The 20,526-nt window shown below is 38.9% G+C and overlaps 2 protein-coding genes across 2 annotated transcripts; one reads left to right on the top strand and one right to left on the bottom strand.

Annotated features, from left to right (window-relative positions):
• The first annotated feature begins 1,397 nt into the window (after positions 1-1,397).
• stard7 (StAR related lipid transfer domain containing 7) lies at positions 1,398-6,972 on the top strand. Its single transcript, XM_023424025.2, has 8 exons — positions 1,398-2,299; positions 2,742-2,905; positions 3,065-3,114; positions 3,621-3,731; positions 3,944-4,026; positions 4,133-4,232; positions 4,324-4,408; positions 4,573-6,972. The coding sequence occupies exons 1-8, from the start codon at positions 1,851-1,853 to the stop codon at positions 4,749-4,751; spliced, it is 1,221 nt and encodes a 406-aa protein (XP_023279793.1). The 5' UTR covers positions 1,398-1,850; the 3' UTR covers positions 4,752-6,972.
• A 5,849-nt stretch (positions 6,973-12,821) lies between these two features.
• Positions 12,822-19,388, bottom strand: drg1 (developmentally regulated GTP binding protein 1). Its single transcript, XM_023424037.2, has 9 exons — positions 19,218-19,388; positions 17,642-17,765; positions 17,351-17,526; positions 17,178-17,247; positions 16,486-16,655; positions 15,683-15,813; positions 14,255-14,422; positions 13,982-14,104; positions 12,822-13,199 (listed from the first exon to the last, which is right to left on the bottom strand). The coding sequence occupies exons 1-9, from the start codon at positions 19,254-19,256 to the stop codon at positions 13,100-13,102; spliced, it is 1,101 nt and encodes a 366-aa protein (XP_023279805.1). The 5' UTR covers positions 19,257-19,388; the 3' UTR covers positions 12,822-13,099.
• Positions 19,389-20,526: the final 1,138 nt, after the last annotated feature.

Raw genomic sequence — 20,526 nt, 5'->3', positions numbered from 1 at the left:
TTCAATTTGATAAAACACTTTGCATATAGTTTATGTCCTGAAGGCAAATATCATTCTAACTCTCTGGAGCAGCCATATGACTAATGCTTGTTGGGATTTGTTTTTTATTTACAGATAAGTAGGCTTCAACAAAGAGGCACATCATGCTGTTTTCACGAGGTTCTTTGAAAATATCCTGTCTTATGGTCTTATGATCTTGAAATCCTTCATAACTTTCATGAGCAACACACACATAACTTAAAATAAAATTGGATGAAATTTGGTATAAGTATATTTCCCAGTTACACCGACTTAATCTGTGAGATAACACTATGTGGTTAAAAGAAAAGAAAAAAAGCTCATTGTTATATCTATTATATTTTATTTTTACGTGGTAGGTTGCACAGGGTAATTGAATGAATGGCTGAATAAATGACTGAATGACAGGGTTAGACAAAGGGAATATGTATATATATATGTATAGGCTGTTTCGTCTATTGATTCCCAGGGACCCTAAGGACACCATGAGCCTTTGCGATGTTGAGTGCAGTACATTACAGTACGGTACAGTGCCTATGCTCCTCAAAACCATTGAGCCCATATCCTAAAAGTTTGTGGCTTTGATGAAATAACACAGTTTGGATCACACATTCAGGCCTCCAGACTGATCTATGGCAACACTTGTCTTCTGCAATGGTTAAACAGCGCCATCTGGCGTGCTTTATCCTAATAACATTTTGACATTAACAATATTTCTCTATGTTTATCTCTTCCTGTATATCAATTCCAATGTTAGGATTATTCTCAACTGCTTTCCTCCAAATTATTAAAATCATTTTCACATTGATGAAGGGAGTGTTAGACTGTGAAATAACACAATTAACCTGTGCTCCTTTCCCAATGACAAAAAATACATAATTCATTTTTTGTCACAAGAGCTTTATCAGAACAGGGGTCAAGCTCACCAGAACATATTTAACTCAATAGCACAAATATACAATAATTACAGCCAATGAAACAGGTCTGGTTTTAACACAAACGTGTGACTGTTGTCTTGTGAAACGGATCCTCTGTACACGTGTTGAGACTTTACATAACACCAATAAAGGATGAAGACTTTGGCTCTGAACTGCACCGCCAGAGGGCGACTCTGACTTCCTCTCCCCGTTATGGGTTCAGCCATATAGTTAAGCTCGCCGTAGACACTGATCCTGGATAGGGTTTGAAAGTTACCCTAAACCCAGAAGAAAAATGGCAAGGGGAGTCGTAGTAAAGGCTGGACAGACGCACATGCTGGCGCCCAAGCTGCTACATTTTAAGACAGACTTCTGCTTAGACCAATCAAAACTGCCCAAAAACAGGCAACGTCCAATGAACGGCCGCTTCAGAATCTGTAAGGCGTGTTTTCCGAGTGGGTGTGTGAGAGGCAGCAGGAAGAGGAGGTCAAATTCCCTGCGAGAGTTTGAACAACGTGAGACTGTCTTCTGGAAAAGGTTCACAGGTAGACAGTTGTGCTGGAGCAACAATAGACAATATAGTTTGCAATGCAGCAATTATAGTTTGTATTCAAAAATAAGCGAGGCGGCGTTGGGGTGTACTTTGTCTGTGTCGCGCTCGTTGGCTGTTAACAGAGATAACGTTAGCTAATGCTAACAATTCATGTCGCGTGTTCGCAGACATCTCCATAACTTACATCAGAACCAGAGTAAAATTATGACTTTTGCTTGCCAAAAGTTAGTGTTGTTATCTGTTTAGATGTAATGTGTGATTCATTTCCGCGGAGCATTAGCTTAGCTGCGAGGTGCATTAGCTAGCCACTGCCTCTTGCATTTATTTTGTCTTTGAGAACTCTTGTCACGGTCACAGCTGTCATGTTTCACTCCGCGTCCCGTCGTCCGATCTGCGAGATCGGTGTAAACACAATGAGGCTCCAGAGCTGCAAGTCGTTCAGGCAGACTGTCGAGGAGGGCAGAGGAAAACTCGAGAGGGTCCCGTGGCTGGGCAGGAACGTGGGCCTGCTGCTCTCCTGGCTCCAGAAAGCAGGTGCCAGTGAGGCCGCGGGATCCGGCCATAAGAAGAAGGACTTACTCTCCATATTTGCCGACCACTGCAGCTTTGTGACTGGACAGAGGCTCCGACGTGCTTGTCAGATCCGCGAGCTTTACTCAAACCTGTACTCCGAGCGCACCAGGTGGAACCTGGTTGGGAACATATGGCGCAGATTTCAAAGCAAGCACGCCCCCACTGGGAAACTTGTCGCAGCCCTGGCTGGTGTCTTCATGTGGGAGAATGAGAAGATTCAAGATGAGGAAATTCACAGGTTGGAAATATTTCATTAAATGCACACATGGATTCATTCTCGATCAGACATTCAGTAGGGTGACAAACCTAGGGTAATAGGGGGCCACTAAAAGGTATGACGGTGAAAATACTATGGCCTTCACATTCACCAGATCTCATCCCAGTTGAACACCTACAGCAGATTTTGAAACATGTCAGACAGCACTCTCACCATTATCATCAAAACATTCAATCAGGTAGTAACTTTGGAAGAAGGATGATAGAATTATAGACTTGCAGAATCTATTCAAAGGTGCATTGAAGCTGTTCTGCGATTCAAGATGTTACTCCACTTAATATAGTTTGTCCCTTCAATTTGTCACCCATCTGTATGTTCAGTGCTGCATTTCATATCTGACTATGATCTATAATGTCACTTGTGCAGTATGCTAAACAGCCTGATATTTGCATCCCTTTTGAAGGTGTGGACTTGAACTACAGGCCCTGGAGGCTGTAAAATGCCTAAGCACATCCTTGGGGGCTGTGGCGGGACAACAGGATTCTGACTGGGAAGCTGTGGTGGAGAGGAAAGACTTCAGAGTGTGGAAGCGGCCTATTCCCAGCAGTCACCTCTATGAATACAGAGGTCAGCCAATGCACACGTCTCACATGTTTCACCTGATACGTAGAAAGGGCACACATTCAGACTTCTCTCTTTTGTGCGTTTGAGTTTTTCTTTGATTATGATGGTATTGGTATGATTTATCTGAAGAGTCATTATCCCTTATTTATGTTTTAATTGCAGTGTTGGGCTCCTACACCGATGTCACACCAAGACAGTTCTTCAACGTACAGGTACAGACTTTTCAATTCTCATTATATGCTACGAGGAATATGTCAGTTTCAACTAATGAAGAGAGGAAGTGAAACCAATAACTTGTTCTACTTAGGTACTTGCAATAAGAAAACATAAGGAATTAGGAGAGAGCTGCACTTTTAGCTCTTTGAAGGTTTTGAGTGTGCAGACATCTCCTCATTCCTGAAGCCCCAACTTATGAACCACGGGAAATGTTTGTATTACTGAAATAAAATGACAATTACACAAGTATATCCAACCAGTAATGAAAGTAATTTGGTTGACAGTTTAGTATTTATGGCAGTGGGACTTTCGCATGTGATTATTTTATTCATGAATTGTGAACATGGTTTACTAATGGTAGCTTGTTTTGCATTTCCATTACCCCACTGCTCTTGCACAACCTGCATGTTTGTGTTTTACATGTGCAGCATAAAAGCAACTGTAAAACTATGTGCTATTTTAAGCACCTTATCCTTGACTTATGCTTTCCCCTTTCCCCCAGTTGGATACAGAGTACAGAAAGAAGTGGGATTCTCTGGTTATCAAGCTTGAAGTGGTGGACAGAGATGTCAGTACTGGCTCTGAAATTGTGCACTGGGCTACACACTTCCCTGTGAGTTTCTGTTGATTTCTGTTATGCCTAAATGAATGAGGCTATTTGTTCTACCTAATGTTTGTTTACAGAGCACGTTTGTCTTTTGTTGTGCAAGCCAAGCTTGAAGGACATTTACAATGACACTTGGTCAAGATCAAATACCAGCCATGTTATATTCATCAGTTTGTATTTGAAATGGTCAGATAGTTTTGTTTTATCTCCCCTCACAGTATCCCATGTACTCAAGGGACTATGTGTATGTGCGCCGCTATGATGTTGATGTCGACAAAAACCTGATGGTCTTGATATCCAGGTGCGACATTTTAATTTTCGAGAGTTCTTGATATATTATGTACATATAATGCACAACTTTAATTGCATGTCATTTTATCTTGTTTATTTTTAATTCTGTTGTACAGAGCCGTGCAGCATCCCAGAGTCCCAGAGACTCAGGAATTTGTGAGAGTTCATTCATACCAGTCAAAGATGGTCATTCGCCCTCACAAGTCCTTTGATGAGGTTTGTGGTGAACGTGCTGCTACGTAATTATTTAAAATTGCATCCAGCGTCCTTTGTTTTGTAGCCACTGAGTCTGACTTTTTCTTCACAGAATGGGTTTGATTACCTGCTGACCTACAGTGATGACCCTCAGACTGTCTTTCCCCGTTACTGTGTGAGCTGGATGGTGTCAAGTGGTGAGCTCCTTTCATTGGTTGAAACCTGCAAATTCTGCATTTTTCATGTGTATTTTTATACTTTTGAATGTTTTTCTTTCCTCACATACATTACATGTTTGCCCACTGAGTGTGTGTGTGTGTCGTCAATGATAATAAGGAGGTTTTCCCTTTGCACCTGGCAGGCATGCCTGACTTTCTGGAGAAGCTACATACTGCTGCCTTGAGGGCCAAGAACTTGGAAGTGGGGATCCATGACTATGCGAGTGTCATTAAATCCAGTGACACCAACCGCCAGCCAAGCCAGGAGCGCCTCAGCGGAGAAACCACACGCACAGGTGGTCCAGGACAGATCTACGCTTGAGATGGATATTTTGTAGATCAGGGGGTTACATTGGCGTGTTTTACTTACACTTGAACCCATATCAAACCCTCCAACACCAACTATTTGGGTGCGTTGTGTGAACTGCATATGAAAGTTGCAACCTACAGTAAAGAGAAATATCCTGAAAGTCCATCCACAGACATGGTTATATAGGTTGTAGATGAGTTGTTACAAGAGTACTGTATTGGTGACAGCATTACTGTCCTCGGAGCAAATGTAGCCATGGCAATTGTCATCCAGACTGCTGGCATTGGCACAATTTTTACTTAGCCAACCAATGTCACATGGCATTTTTTGCCTCCTTTGGTAAAGATGTATGTCTTGCAACTATTGGTATGATCGAGCCAAAATTCCTAATTGTAGAAATGCTTTTTGCCAAAGCACGTTTTTTCTCAGTTTAATGTTCTATGGTTTGTCCTCCATTGTTTGACAAGGCTTGACTTTGAAGGCTGTTCAGACCGGCAGCAGCCACATCACTAGTTAGTGTCTGTGGTATGATCTCAGCAAGAGGTCATACAAATGATTGCACAGTATTTGAACATAGAACAGTCACTGTAACACAAAACTATGGCCAAGATTTCTGTACTGACAGATGAAGGCCTGCACTGAGGCCTCTGCGGGAAATACTTCCTAACATGTTTCTTCATTTCATGGACTTAAAGCAACTGGTTTCCTGTTTGCTTGCAACACGAGCATTTGCTCTTCATATGACTGGATAAGTTTGATTAAAAAAAAAAAAAAAACTACTAAAATGATGCCGTTATTGGAACAATTGTCCATAGAGTTGAAAATGTAAAATCTGGAGTTTTTGTTTTTTGTTTGTTTGTTTTTTTTGTGTGTTTTGGGGGTGGCATTGGTTTCCTGTCAGCACAGTTGAGCTTTCACACTCTCTGCTTCACCATGTCCGCGTGACTGTTCAAAACTGCCAGCGTTGACAAAACAGCCTTTTGAAGATAAGCCGGTCCTTCAGCATTAGGGGCATAGTGTCTTATAACAACCACGTAAATCCTCAGATACAATGGTACTCATACGCTTCTAGCAAGGCAACCTTAGAGAGACACATTTAAAAAAAAAAAAAGCAAACTGTGCCCTTTTAAGAGAAACATGGCGCCCTTGTGCCACATAACAATCCATTTACATTTCATATGAGTTAAAAAGAAATTAACTTGTCCTATTTCAGCTCAGAAATCATTTTGTTATCCCGGTGTTCACAACAGTTATCACTTAGGTTTGCGCTATTGGAGTTATCAGTTTGTTTTCTGTGTCACTGTTGCTCTTGTACATTCATAGAGCCATAGCCTGTATCCTGGAAATCCCTGTTCTCATCAGTAGAACAAGCTCTGTCACATGTTTCTCCTACTTTGGGATTCTATGGTTTTTGTTAATAATGTAGGTCCTAAAACGACTAAACCGCCATACGATTCATCCTTCCAAATCATAATTAACTGTTTGCAGGGGTTGTTTTGAATGTACGAAGAGTACCACATGCTGTGGAATTAAAGATAACCTAATAAAGTACACTGTTTACAGCCTGACAATCTGGTACAGATATCTTGAAATCCTTCTGTGTTTAAAAACATCTCATCTTGTACTAAAATGCAATGTCACTTCTTGTAGGTGGTACATCCAAGTGAATCAGCTGTAGGAGTTGTTTCAAGACAAAGAGTTTGGGTTCCACTTTGAGAAGGAAGTCCCACATCTAGTATTAATATATCCCTGCTGTGTCAAAACTATGTATAATTCTATTCTGGAGTGAAGTATTTCCTGCTGTTATTTTTAAAAATGGCAGTATAAGATGTGAAATAAGCTTGATATGTTGAACGTGTGAGGGAGGAAATTAAATGTTTTTGATATTTAAATCTTGTGTGGTGAAAAAAAAACTGTGACTGACTTTAATGAGATCATAATGACCCAATTGAACATTATGCAGTATTTATGTTCAGCTTCAGAATGTAACAGTTGATGCTCTGTCATATATAGACACCTGCGTGCCACCTGCAGTAGTCTAAAAGAGTTGTCACTTACTGTTTTTGCTTTTCCTTCCTGCAGGCAGCATAACATTTGTTACCGCATATGAATTACGTTAGGAACAGTTTGGATAATTCTATGATCTGAAGCACTTGTAACCCTGTGATTTCAAGAGTTCTTGAGATGGAAGAGCGACTAATCAGATGAAATAAAAAGATCTTTATGCGTGTCATTCTGTGGTCAGCTGATGATTGCAGAGTACTCTTGGTTTTGACCCTGATAATCTGTAAACTTTATATTCCCTGTCTGGGTATGAGGTCGGTGACGGGCTGCACAATTTACTGGGAGCAATGTCTGATCAACTGATCAGCTTGAAACAAGAAAAACTGTTGACATAAAACAGGTGCTGTGTCCCATAACAATAATATATACTAATTTTATACAGCGTGTACTTATTTCTTACTATTTTAGCAGTGTACAAGAGTACCAATTTATACTAAGTGGAAGAAAATGCATGACATTGGTTATCATTCAAACTGCAATTTTGGAAAGCTGCTGCCAATTAAACTAATTTTCCTAAGATTTAATATATATTTTTTGTTTTCCAAGATTTTTTGGAAAATTTTTGCATTCTGTCTTTGAGTATACTTTCCTATTGTGAACCACAGTTTATACTAAAAGCCTGCTTATCAATATGTACTATGGATTTGGGATGTCAGACTAAATTGGTAGAATCCAGCATTCTTGCTTAAGATGTATTTACATTGGAATAACATCATTATTATTATTCTTTAATTTTCAAATAAGCAAATGTCCATTCTGATCTATATATCCAATGAGTTGGCTATACAGTGTTGTTCTGTGTTGATTAAACCTGGCTTAAAGGTTTTGTTTTGACAATATGACAAGTAATTCTGGTTGCTTTGATTTCTCATTAAAAAGTCTCTCAATCTCTCAGAAGAATCTTCAATAGACATTATCATGGAAAGCATTTTGACGTGAGACCATAACAAAATAACAGAAAATCACAGGTGCAAATAATAAAATTAATGAAGGCTGAATTCCATTCAGCTGCTTCAGTTTCAGAGTCCTGAAGAGTCAAGGTCACAGTGTCATGGCTTCCTGAGATAATTGAAGAGAGCAGAGCATTCATAGTATTAGAAACACCTGTGTGGGTTTTTTTCAATTTATTAAATGCATTCCATAAATTGTGTTTAAAATATTAAATATGATAATGATCACTGCATTAAGATGGCAGCTAGGGTTGAGGAGTAGCACCCCACCTCATCCACAGTCAGAGGGGCACAAACTGCTGGCAAAGTTGCATTTCCCAAACAAAGGAGGATGTATTTTGGAAATGACAAACGCATGAATAAATATTCCTCCAGGATGGCATATTAACTCAGTACAACATAACAAATGAAGGGTTAGGGTTAGGGCGGTTCACCGTCTTTATGACAAAAAGTCAAACCAAAGATTCTTATATTATTTTATAGTTTATATTATCATGTAAAGTAAAGACTGAATTCATTAAAAGTAAGAGTCAAGAAATGAGGAATCTGGTTTAATGATTCAAATTTTATTGGTGAAATGCATTATTTGTGATTTGACTTCACACACTGCAAAGTCAAACTGACTGAAAGTCAAATATTTAGCAAAGCACTATATGGAAACAAAGAATAATATCATTGTATCATCATTTCAAGAACTCACTGCCTAAAGCACCTCCACCACCTTGTATGTCTCAGCCATTGCGCAATGTCTCATTCTTTGATTTACAGATCTGCGATGTGTCCGCAGTCTTATAAGAGTGCACATTGTTTTAATATATGACCTCTACTGGCTGACATTATTAGCCATCGTTAAAAGCCACTGAGCACTTACTGCAATTGATCGTTTCCACAAATCTGCCATATTGAAACCAACCAGCTTGTAGAAAATGACAGCTTTATCCTTATGAATGTTATAAACCCTGTGAGACCCACACTCACTCACTTTTTTTATTCAATTCATTCAAGATATGGAAAAAAAACCTTGTTGGAAGTAATACACACAGGATGTTTAGATGATATTTATTGGTCACCGTTCTACATCTTAGTGCATCATGAGATGAGACAACATGAATGAAAACAAAAAAGAAAACTGGAACATGGAAATGATAAAACTGTTTATCATGTAAAGATTAAAAGTACCTTGTAGTTATTGGTCCTTTTTCTATTTTTGCTCTGGAGTTGTTGCCTTCGTGCTCTACCGTCTGAATTTTCTCCAAAGTTTTATTGCATTGTCTTTGTTTCTTTCATATTTTTAAATACAAAAATGCACAAGTACATCAGCAACTTGAAAATGCGAGTTTTTTAAATTGCTTAGAAGTTCACAAAAGAAGGCAGATAGTGCTCCGAAGCCTCCAAGGTGCTTGGCACAACCATGGACAGAAGATGCACTGCATGGTTAGATCAAGCACAATGGGGTCCTGGGCAAAGTCAAAAAACTCAACACAGGATGCAGCTCCATGTCAGGCAACCAAGAGACTTGAAAGCTTTGTTGAATATGTAAAGAAAAAATAGAAAACCAGTAAAACACAATATACCTTTTTGCTTTCGTCAAACGTAGCTAACTTATTCTCGGCAAATGTGGTTGAATATCAAAACCCCTGAAAGAAATACATCATAGTCAATGTATTTTCTGGGTTCTTGCAGTTGAAGGAGAAGTTCCACGGTTTGGTGGTATCTGCAGTCCAAGAGACGAAAAAGTCCAAAGGTGTAAGGGAGGGGATCCAGACTCATGGACTGATTGTCAAAAAAAAATGGCACGACTGGTTTACGCAGTGATTGGAAAAAAATTGTAACACAGTTGCAGTTAAGAAAATCTGCAGAATAAGAAGAAACGATTAGTCATAGATCACACTCACTGCGGAAAAAAAGGGCTACACCCTTCCTGCGCACTAACTGCGTCAAACCCCTCCCTCCTGGTCTTCGCAATCAACTCTACCAGACACGAAAGACGAAGACCAAAAAAAAAAAAAATCTAAAATTTCTATTCTTTGATACAAACATTGAAATTTTCAACATTCAAGAAAAGATTTACAGCAGGCCCAAGGAATGGTGGCTTTATCAAATAGTCTATTGGGTGTTCTTCAACTGATCAATGGAAATAGAGTTTGGTTGATTCGACAGTGATCTTGTTAAGAACGGCAGCATCTCACAGAGTCCACTCACTGAAATTTTACTCATAACTGACTAAAAAAAAGAGTCTTGGTGACACAATGAACTCAAGAATGGTGGTAGTTAGAGCTGTATCGCTGTTGTCCATCTGAGGACATTTACCGTCTACCCTGAGTTACCGTCTACTCTGAGTTACCGTCTACTCTGAGTAAAGACACAACCACTCCTGACATTTTAGTCCTAACTGTGTTAACGGTCATTGAGTGCAATGTCAAGAGTCATGATACCATCAAGCTGAGAGAGCTGTTTCTCCAAAAGGTTTGACAATCTTGTTACCCTCTCTTGTGTTTTTCAACTCCCCAGGGAGGTCTTACTAAAATGAGAAGGCATGGTGCAATAATCAACTTAGAGCTCAGGCAACTGAACCACTTTGTGTGATGAAATTACACCATAATGCATATTAATGCACCATAGAGAAAACCCTGCATTTGTAGTGACCAACTGGCATGAAAATGGGAGTACTTTGGGGTGAAAATGGTGGGCGGTGGCGGTGAAACAGACCTGTTTTTCAGAACAATGAGGATGTTTCAAAGTGATGCTGTGTGGTTGATGGGATGGTGTGATGGTTTTTATGTATGGATGATTGTGATACATTATGATGCTCTCTTACCTTGTTTTTGTTGTTTTTTTCTTTCTTCAAAAATTGCATGGACAACCACAATCAGGATATTTCAGAAGTTTCAAACTCACGTATAAATCTCAGAACCTGATTCTAAGTTTGACTGAAGAATTTCAAAATGTTTTCAATTATCTATCAATAAAAATATCAGATTCAAAGCCCAAAATTACAAAAAATGGTCTTCAGTCTAAAGATCACAGTGACCAACCAAATAAAATCATCAATGGAACACTACAAACATAAGACTAAGCCAGAACTTACTTTGTATTTTACTGATAACCGCCAACTGCTGTCTTTGGAAAGTCACATCTGGTCTTTCCAAGAAACCCACCTTTCCATCCGCTGGCCCCAAAGTCGATGCTAGTTGCAGCCGGTTGAAGGGTGATGAAGGCGGTAGGGTGCTCTGAGCTGTGTCTTGGGGGTCTTTCAGCTTGCTCTACTTGAGACTGACTGTCCTGACTGCGTCTTCAGCACCCTTCAAGTCCCCATCTCCTGCCCCTCCTTCAAGCTAGGAGGGGTTGGTGATGTTCTCTTGGGATAGGTGCACTGGCAAGGAGGACTTGGTCAGGCTGGGATTGGACGTAGGTCGGGGAGTTTGGGGGGGGCCACTGGTTCCGCATTTCATAAATATTAATACAGAGTCCTCCCTCTCCAAATGGGTAGATTCTTTAATTTTGTTAGAGGGGGAAGTGCTTTATTCACTTAATGGCTTTTATTAGTGCCCGGTCTTCAACTCTTTCATTAGCTAAAGTGCTGCTATAATTTACAGGGTAAAAGGGGGTGGGGAAGAGGCGGTGTCTGAGGAGGGTTGATCCTGCTGCTGCTGGACAGGCAGGCATTACCTTCAACCACTGCAGCTTCTCCTAAAAAAGTAGCTATTCTCTCAGTAAGATCTGTGGTGTGTAACATTAAACACATAACACCCTTATTGAACCATTGTATCGATATTGTAAGTGCTGTGAACATGTTGTCTCTCTTGCATGTTAGCTTTTCATATATCCATTAACTGGAATCCTGTTGCACATGTAAATCCTTGCTCATCACCCAGTGTTGTTCTGAATCAGATGCAGTGTAACCAGTAATTAATGGACAATATTGATAGCACTTTTATTCATTTCATTTAAATGACTTCTTATATATGGGCGGAAAAAGATTTTTCGGTCATGCAAAGCTGTTCTTTTCCCTGACCACACATTTAATGCATTTAGTGGATCTAATTCAGTGGGGATCAGGAATCATGATAATTTTTCCTTTGCCATTATATATTGTATGATTTTATATTCTTTTAGTAAATGCAGACAAATCAGACTGTTAAAGTTGCAGTTATATATACTGAACATTTTGTATTGCTTCAAAGATGTGTGTTAAAATGCCTACCTTTGCCAGTTTGATACATTTCATGTCTAATTTTAGATAAAATGTATGGGTGACTTTATTTAACCTAACAAAGCTACTGCCATATCTTTGCAGCATGTTAAATACGCTGTGAGACAACCACATAAACGTTTGGAAAAGCTCAGCTCAATTGTATGTGGCTTTGTTGTCCACTTCGATGGAGTGTAGTCTTTATTCTTCAAATTTCCAGTCTGCCAATATCATACTACTGTCTATATTTACTCCAGTATGCACTGGCGCCATCCACTGCAATCACTGGCTGCTCAGACACAAAATGGCTACTACACTTCATACAGGTTGCAACATATTGACATTAGATAATGCTAGCCTCCAGAAGTGCTCCCGGGTCTGATGAAATGCTCTGTATTTCGCTCTGTGGAGTCATGTTAGTTGCGAACAGCTGGCGTATGATGTCCCCAGACTGCGTCTGAGTGAATGAACTGATTAACCTGAGTGGCCGTCCTTACCAGAGAGAGGGGGTGGGCCGGCAGCCTGAATAACTGCCTTCATCATCAATGTCACATAAATCACTTAGCTGGACAGGGCTTTCAAATGAGACTTTTTTTCCCGGACCCAGACTGAAGTGGTCGTGGTAACGCTGTTGCTTAGTACTGCTGTGTTTCTGAGGGAGACCATGTAACTGTGAGGAGATTCAATGATGAAACATTTCTATGTCGCTTTAGTGGCAGATTGCATGTAGCACATGAAATCATATTGATTTAAATATAGAAGTGTGCCTGGATATACTTGCTATTGAATACATGCTAACTTTCATATAGACGGATCAAATAAATCTATTAAAAGCTGGGAAAAAAAACAAAAAAAAAACAACAATAAAAGAAAAGGTAAGAATGAAGCAAGACTGCTTTATCTTTTTATTGTGCAGATTTTTTAGATTTTAATGCAATGCCTTAACCAATATTCAATATGAACTATTCATGGTGCTAAGTACTGTAGGTTCTTTTAAATGTGACACTTAAATTCATTTCACTGTTTTTAAGTTAGAGCAAAAAAACTGGGAACCAAATTACATAGATGCTGCGATGGATATGTTTGTCGATTTACTGAGCAACTGTACAGAACACCTTGTGATACGCAGGTCATGCAGTGAATTCAGACTCCTTTTACTTTTTCACCAGCTGGATAACGTCTTCATCCTCCATCACATGGTCCTTGCCCACCTTTTGAGGGTTGTGTTTCACAGATGATCCCCACACGAGAGCACTGAAAGAGAGAGAGTTTAAAAATGACCAAAAGTATCGTGCATGATCAATCTCTTCAAGGCAATAAACAGGATGCATGTTTCATTTTTACACCATCTTAAAGAACAAAAACAAAGAGATGACGCAGCTCATCATGCATCTTAATTACACCAGAAAATAGATAATGAAGATCAATTTATTCTTTCTTTGCTACAATGGTTCTGCACCATAAAGTAACCTACAGGCTACAATGACAGTTAATCCTTTAGTTACAAAGGCTCTAATCGCATGTGTCACTGTCTGACCCATTCATTCCCTGGAGGAAGGGTAATGCCTAGCAGCACTAACATATTGACTGATTGACGATCTTGGCTCTCCCATTTGTAGATGGTGGTGCAACACATCATCTCAGATCCTAATCCAAACCCTCCAATTAATGCTTATCTGGCGCATCTCGCCATAAAGAGGGCAATGGCTGTGATTAAAGTGACTGTGTTGTTTTAAACCATTTGATGAACACTTGGCATGTAACCATGGATTTTACTAATCCGCATTTTTTTTTTTTTTTCAAACAATGGATTAATTTCTCAAACTATGTGTATGCATAGGCGTTTCATTTCTAACGAAATGTACAGTTCTGATGTACTGAATATACTGGGACAAACCTATGGTCAACTGTTCGGATGTTAGAGACATAATGAGGGTAGTGTTCAGGATTGTGCAAATGATACACTCTGTGCTGCTGCTCAGAGGCAAAATTCCCTTTAAGACTTAAAAAAATGAAGCCAAGTCTACAGTACTCACTACTTGAATTCTTTGATGAGGTTTTTGTGAATCTTTAAGCAGAAATCCTCGACTGCAGTTCGTCCGTCAGGGAGTACAACAGGAGATGTGTAATCAGGAAGCTGGCCTTTGGGTTTGGTGTAGCTGCAAATGGAAGAATCATCTCAATCAAATTTTTTTTTTAGTCCGAACAAACAAAAATGGAAATTTTTACAGAGTCACCCTGTTCTGCAGCATTTCAATCCCCAACTGTTCTTCACCTCCCCTTGTATTGAATGGATAAACAAATCTTACATGCGCACAAGCTGTAGGTAGTCCCACATCCTCTCCAGCAGGTCATCGAAGTTCCAGCGGTGGTGGGCTGAGATGGGAACCGTGTGGGGCACCTTGTAGATGATGTCAAGCTCCTCGATGGAGATCTGATCGATTTTGTTGAGCACATATATGCATGGGATGTAGACCCTGTTGTGACAAAAGACTGTAAGTGGCTGCTGTCCATGAAATGACACAATCAGCAGCTGTCAGTCTGAAATGAATTCATACATTTGTTTTCTTGTTTTTTTTTTTTTCTGTTAAATGTTAAAACTGACTTGGAAAAAAAAAAATTAACAACAATTTCCATCTGATTTTCACCCTTTTACTGCTTTTATTGGTTGCCTCTGTTATACTTCAGGTAAGATGATTTTGGTTCAAGTTGTCAGATGCAACTATATACCAAATGTAATTTTTCCTAACATATTAAACAATCATGGCAGACAGGGTTAAACCAAACATTTAAATTCAACTATTTAGGATATGATATAGAAAGGCTATAACTGATTCATATGTAGTGCTGTGAATGCTCTCCAAAATTATGTTAATACAGTTTTATGTGAACAAATATGCTGTATTAGTATTGATACAATTAATATAAAACTGAATGTCTTGTGTCTTAACAGGAAGTTTGGTGGGTGTTTTATTTCACAAACCAAACACTGAGTTGTACTTACGCTGGTTTTTCTTCCTCTTTTTGTTCTTGACTTTTCTGCTTGAAAAGTTCACGTTCTTTGCTCTGTTTACTTTATTTTTGCTCTGTATCTGCTATATATGTTCAGTTACTTTAAACAAGTGTAAAAGGAATGTATTGATATTTTTACATTTTAATCATCTGTTAATTGTAAATTAAGTTTGTCGAAGCATGTGCGTACAGGCCGAATGATTGCTTTGCTTCTAAATAATAGAATCTTTTCGTTACAATCTGTTCCCTGGAAAGGAAGACAGCACTTATGAGAGACCTTAATGCTTTTTTTTTCTCTGCAATTGCCAGGAGGTTATAGTGTTGCCATCTCTGGTGTCTTGCAATAAAATGTTGAAAGACAGTCCCAGGAAGTGTGATCCTTGTCCAACATACAGCACAACGCAGGGTTGAACCCACAATAAACCCTCAACCCACATATCCTACATTTGAATGCATTTGAGTTATTTTATTCAATTACGCTGAGGAATGGTAATACTATAGGTTACTTGGTAAGAGATGACACAGCTTAACTAGAGATTACACACATATCTGAAAAAAATGGTCTGAAAAAACACATGTGGTTGGAACTCCGTGTGGCACATAAAATGCATTTTCAAATTTATCTGCATTGGTATAGTGGGAACTGAAATAGGATTTTAGACTCCAACAGGCCACACCCACTGAGGATGACTAAGGAGGCCCATTCTGGCACTTCAGCAGCTTACCGATTTCCCTCCACCACATCAATGAGGTCATCAGCGGTGGAGTCGCTGCGCAGAGTGATGTCGGCGTTGTGGATCTTGTACTCTGCCAGGATACTCTTCACCGTTTCAGCATCCAGCTCAGTTTGTGCACACTAAAGAGAGAGAGATAAAGTGGAGGACAGGCACGATGTTAATCAACATTAGAGAGCGAGAGGGTGAAAACAGAAATATTTAATATATATTAAGCACATCCGGCACTGGATATTTTTCACATTGCACTAGTAACATCATGCTTCTAATACACCATCATGGACAGACATGTGCAGAAATGAAGTGTAATCTCCTGCATGTCCACCTGAGGGCAGCATTGCTGTTTCAGTGTTCGTTACAAGGGTGATGAGAACTAACCATATGTTAGGCTAAATGTGTTTTCCACATTTAATTGTGCAGATAATTTCAAACCTTTAAATAAGTTTTTTGTATCCACTACTGATCAAAGGTGTTTGTTTAAATTAATGGGATGCCAGAAAAATATCCATCATCAAAATGAACTGCCAGTCAATTAGATACCGCTGACAACTGAAATCCTGCATGTCAAATTGACAGCAGTATCACACATTCTGATAATCTCACTTTTCCAGCTCATTAGTTGGTTGAATGACAAGTAGATAACCAGCATTTTATAACACGGTCACACATCTCACCACTAAAATCCACTAAGAACTCCTATCAGCATTACATTATTAATTTCAGTGACATTTTAAGATGTTGTGAGAAGTTTGCATCTCTTCATTTAAATTGCTGTTGTGCTGTGTGGGACATACTGTAGCTGTGAAGTTGATTCCTCCTTTGTCCTTCTTCTTGAACCCGATGTTGGGTGGTTGCTTATTAAGTCGGATGCCAAAGCCCTCCAGCTCATGCTCTATTAGCTTCTTATGAACAAGAGGCTTCAACACATCAAGCACTATGAGGATTAGGTTGCAAGTTCGAGCCACTAAAACAGAAAGGAGCAAGAAAACAATAGAGTGGATTATGGAGTACATCACTTCTGTAGTGTATATGTTATGAATCTGCATCCATTTCATAAATCTTGTGAGGTTTCACATTTTCCTGCAACTAGTGGACCCTAAAAAATGTTCAAATGCTGCTGTCTGTCTGTAAAAGTGTAAATTGTTTGCTAAAACATTAGCTCAAAGTTTTGTGGAAGCAAGTTTGTTCGTGTTTCAGCCTCTATAGTCACCAAAAACCCTATGGGCATTATTTCATCTGATTAAACCATTTCACTCTTTATTAAATTTCATCATGCTGCTTAGATGCCACGAGAAGCACATAACAGCACAAAACTAAAGTGAAGTATCTCATTAAATGCAATGACTGGAGACGCATTCCAGATTGGCATTAATATGAGCAGGGGGGGGGAATTAATTACACTGTCATTATTCTTTGTTTCATAATTCTATTTTCCAGGAAAAACCTGTATCAGTCTCAGCAGAAACCTCATTGATCACATCTTTACCTGCGATGACCTGTCTGCCTCTGCCCTTGCCATCCTTGGCCCCCTCAATGATTCCTGGGAGATCCAGGAGCTTAAAAGGAAGAAGAAAAGAACGGAAAATAATCAATGTGATGATAAAAATACTAAACCAAAGACACTTTTACGTGCACTGAACAAATAAGAAACTCTTGTACCTGAATTTTGGCACCTTTGTAGCGAATGACTCCAGGTACCGTCGTTAGGGTGGTGAACTCGTAGGCGGCAACCTCAGAGTACACACCTGCAAGATTACTTAGCAGTGTAGACTTTCCTACTGAGGGAAAACCAACGAAGCCAACACGAGCATCACCGGTTTTTGCTACATCGAAACCTAAAATGCAAAAAAAAAAAATCAGAAACTTTTATCAAACCACATATAGGCATGTTTATGCTACACTTAGGTAATAGTAATGAGTGAACTAAGCATTTAAAAACCGTGATCTTACCTTCTCCTGTTCCACCACCACTGCCTCCTTTTGGTGTGATGAGTTCCCTCCTCAGTTTGGCAAGACGTGCTTTGAGCAGACCCAAGTGGTGAGCTGTGGCCTTGTTCCTCTGTGTCCTGGCCATCTACAATTAACAGTAACAACACCAGCATTAGGTCTCAAACCTGTTCATAGCATCACAATTTTTAGTTTACAGTCTGCAGTCAAGTATAATTAAAAGACTGTCAGTGTATCCAGGGTGTTTTCCATGACTTCTGCCCATTGCACGCTAGGACAGGCTTATACCCACCATGACTTTGAATCAGGATGAGTGAGTATAAAGAATGGTGTATTCTTTATTGCAAAAAAAAACCCATTATAATAAGGTGACTAATAATTATATTTAATCTGCTGATTATTTTCATAATTAATCAGTTTATAATTTGGTCTATAGGGTATCAGAATATATTGAAATATCTAAATATCTCACATTTACAATTCCTAAAAGCCCAGTGTGACATCTCAAAATGTTTGACCAACAGTCCAAAACAAAAGCTATTCAGTTTACTGTCACATAAGATAGAAAAAGGAGTGTATGTAAGATGTTATTTGCTTGAAAAATGACTTAATGGTCAAAGTAATTGATTCATTTTCAGTCAATCAACAAACTGTTTCACCTGAAACATAGTGTTTCATACACTTGCATCCACAAAACTGCCTCCTTAAAAAAATCACATGCTGTCCTAAGTTTTCTTATTGTTACTAAAACTCACAAAAGAAGACGTGGCATGCTATAATGACATGACATGTACTGATTATTGAATCGCATTTGAAAATAACAGTACAGATGTCGGTATTGAATAACACTGAGGACTGTCACAAGGAGCTCTGCTGGGTTTTATTCGTCCTCAAATCTAGGGTTGATTAACTGAGGTAAATAATGACTTGTGTTGAAACTGATTAGGAGTATTTTCCTTTAACTGTCCTCTCGGTTTCAGAAGTTATCTTGTGAAGGATTATTGCAAACCCTTAAAGGGTGATAGTTAAGTTCATACTCGGTCCTGTACTATCTCTGCTCAAGTGTCTAAAATAATCTAAATTATAAGGCTACTTTTTCCTCTCTAACTAAGCACTTTACACTGCATTTTCATTTTCAAATGTCCCTTTCTCAGATACCATCTTTGTAGCCCCTAGCACGCACTGACTAATAGCTACCAAATAAAGATGTTGTCTCTTTCATATTCCACAAATTTTGGTCTCAGTTTTGATGGTCTGTGGGCTATGGGAAACAGATGTATACGCGCTTTCTAACGTTAGTTTGGTTGCCAGCCTGTCAAACAATATCTATGCTAAACACCCGGAGGTTAGCAACATCCTCTAGCTTAACTAATTTGATTCATAATATAGCAACAAATTGAATGAGCATTTTTCGATAAACTTTGAAACTTGTTAAAGAACTGTAGACGTAAAATGATGTGTATAATGTGAGGCCCAGCTGTGGGTGCTAGGCTAATTATTTGCTAACGTTAACAGCTAGCCGTTAGCTAAAACGTGACAGATTCATTGGGTTACCTTGCTATCTACTTCTTTGCCTTACCTCATTTTCAATCTCTGCTATTTTGGCGAGTATACTCATGGTGACGGCGATTCTTTAGTACAATCAACGCTACGAAACAAGTTGGAAAGATTTTACATGGGAGTTGGCAAAGTTAGATTTTGTTTAGCATGCACACAGGTCTACACCACGCAAGTGCCACTGTGCGCTGCTTCGCGGGTAATCTCGCGAGGACATGATGATACTGCAGAGCACAATGCCCTGTGCGCTGACTCGCAGGACTTAAAGGCATTAGCCTGAACACAAAAAAATCATATAATCAGTTGGTTTATCCAACTTTTAGTTTGGTTGGATACGGCTGGATTGTATTGCATTATATTGATTACATATTTTGCACACTTCTTTTACATCAATGAAGGTCAGAGGTGGAAAGTAACAAAGTACATTTACTTGCAAAAAAGAAATATTGTACGTCTTACTCCACAACATTTATTTGACAGCCACAATCACTAGTTTTTTTATGTTTAAATTAGGATTTCACTTGAAAACATAAGCAAGTTTAATTGTGCATTGTTAAAGGTTGAACCAATGGCTCCCAACCTTTTTTGGCTTGCGGCTATACAAAAGAGCACACCTCAGAATTTAGATGTCTTTGAATTGTTAACTGTTGTGAAGAAAGAAACATGTCCACTCTGAACTTTTCCAACAGTTTCATTTGAATAACTGTTTGACTTCCAAGAACTTTCCTACCCCATCATTCAAGATTCAATAATTCATTACCATTACAATGAAACATAGATTGACATTTGTCTTGGTGTGTGATCCAGAAAGACAAATACACTGTTGCTCATAAAGTTGGAATAGAATATCTTTTTCCTCTTTCCATGAAATGATTGTGACAATGTGATTTATTCTTGACAGATAAAGTGTATATCTTCTCAAAACTTTAGTAGTCAATCTCTTCCAAAGTGATTACTGATGCATTTAAATAGGAATAAACAGAGGATTGTGTCTGAAAACAAAATTATTCCAACTTTATGGGCAACAGTGTATAATAGTAATCATCTCATAAACCCACAGATTTATCATGTGATCCTTTGGAGGGGCCTGACCACCACTGGACTACACTACTGTGGTGTAACACTAAAATGCCTAAAATGCATTGGTAACAGAATTATAATGTCATATAAAGAGATATATTTATACAAATATGTCCCATTATAAGAATGTTATCAAAGGATAAGCAACATTTTATTTCTGCAGCTGGTCTAGTTACAGCTAAAGTCACAGGGATCATTCTTCTGCAAGTATTTATACTTTTGATACTTGTATTTTTGCTGATGGTGCTTCT

Source organism: Seriola lalandi, unplaced genomic scaffold, assembly GCF_002814215.2.
Source record: "Seriola lalandi dorsalis isolate HSWRI2012SDOR001 ecotype SW California unplaced genomic scaffold, Sedor1 jcf7180002054697, whole genome shotgun sequence".
Classification (NCBI taxonomy): Eukaryota; Metazoa; Chordata; class Actinopteri; order Carangiformes; family Carangidae; genus Seriola; species Seriola lalandi.
Note: the sequence above shows the minus strand (reverse complement) of the source record. Positions and strands in the feature narration are given on the sequence as shown.

Coding starts and splice junctions, on each gene's coding strand:
- stard7 (XM_023424025.2), top strand. CDS start 1,851: ATGTTTCACTCCGCGTCCCGTCGTCCGATCTGCGAGATCGGTGTAAAC. Junction 2,906..3,064: donor TCACCTCTATGAATACAGAG/GTCAGCCAATGC, acceptor TTTTAATTGCAG/TGTTGGGCTCCTACACCGAT. Junction 4,027..4,132: donor CTGATGGTCTTGATATCCAG/GTGCGACATTTT, acceptor TCTGTTGTACAG/AGCCGTGCAGCATCCCAGAG.
- drg1 (XM_023424037.2), bottom strand. CDS start 19,256: ATGAGTATACTCGCCAAAATAGCAGAGATTGAAAATGAG. Junction 17,527..17,641: donor TGGTGGTGGAACAGGAGAAG/GTAAGATCACGG, acceptor TTTGCATTTTAG/GTTTCGATGTAGCAAAAACC. Junction 14,423..15,682: donor GATGTGGTGGAGGGAAATCG/GTAAGCTGCTGA, acceptor TTGTCACAACAG/GGTCTACATCCCATGCATAT.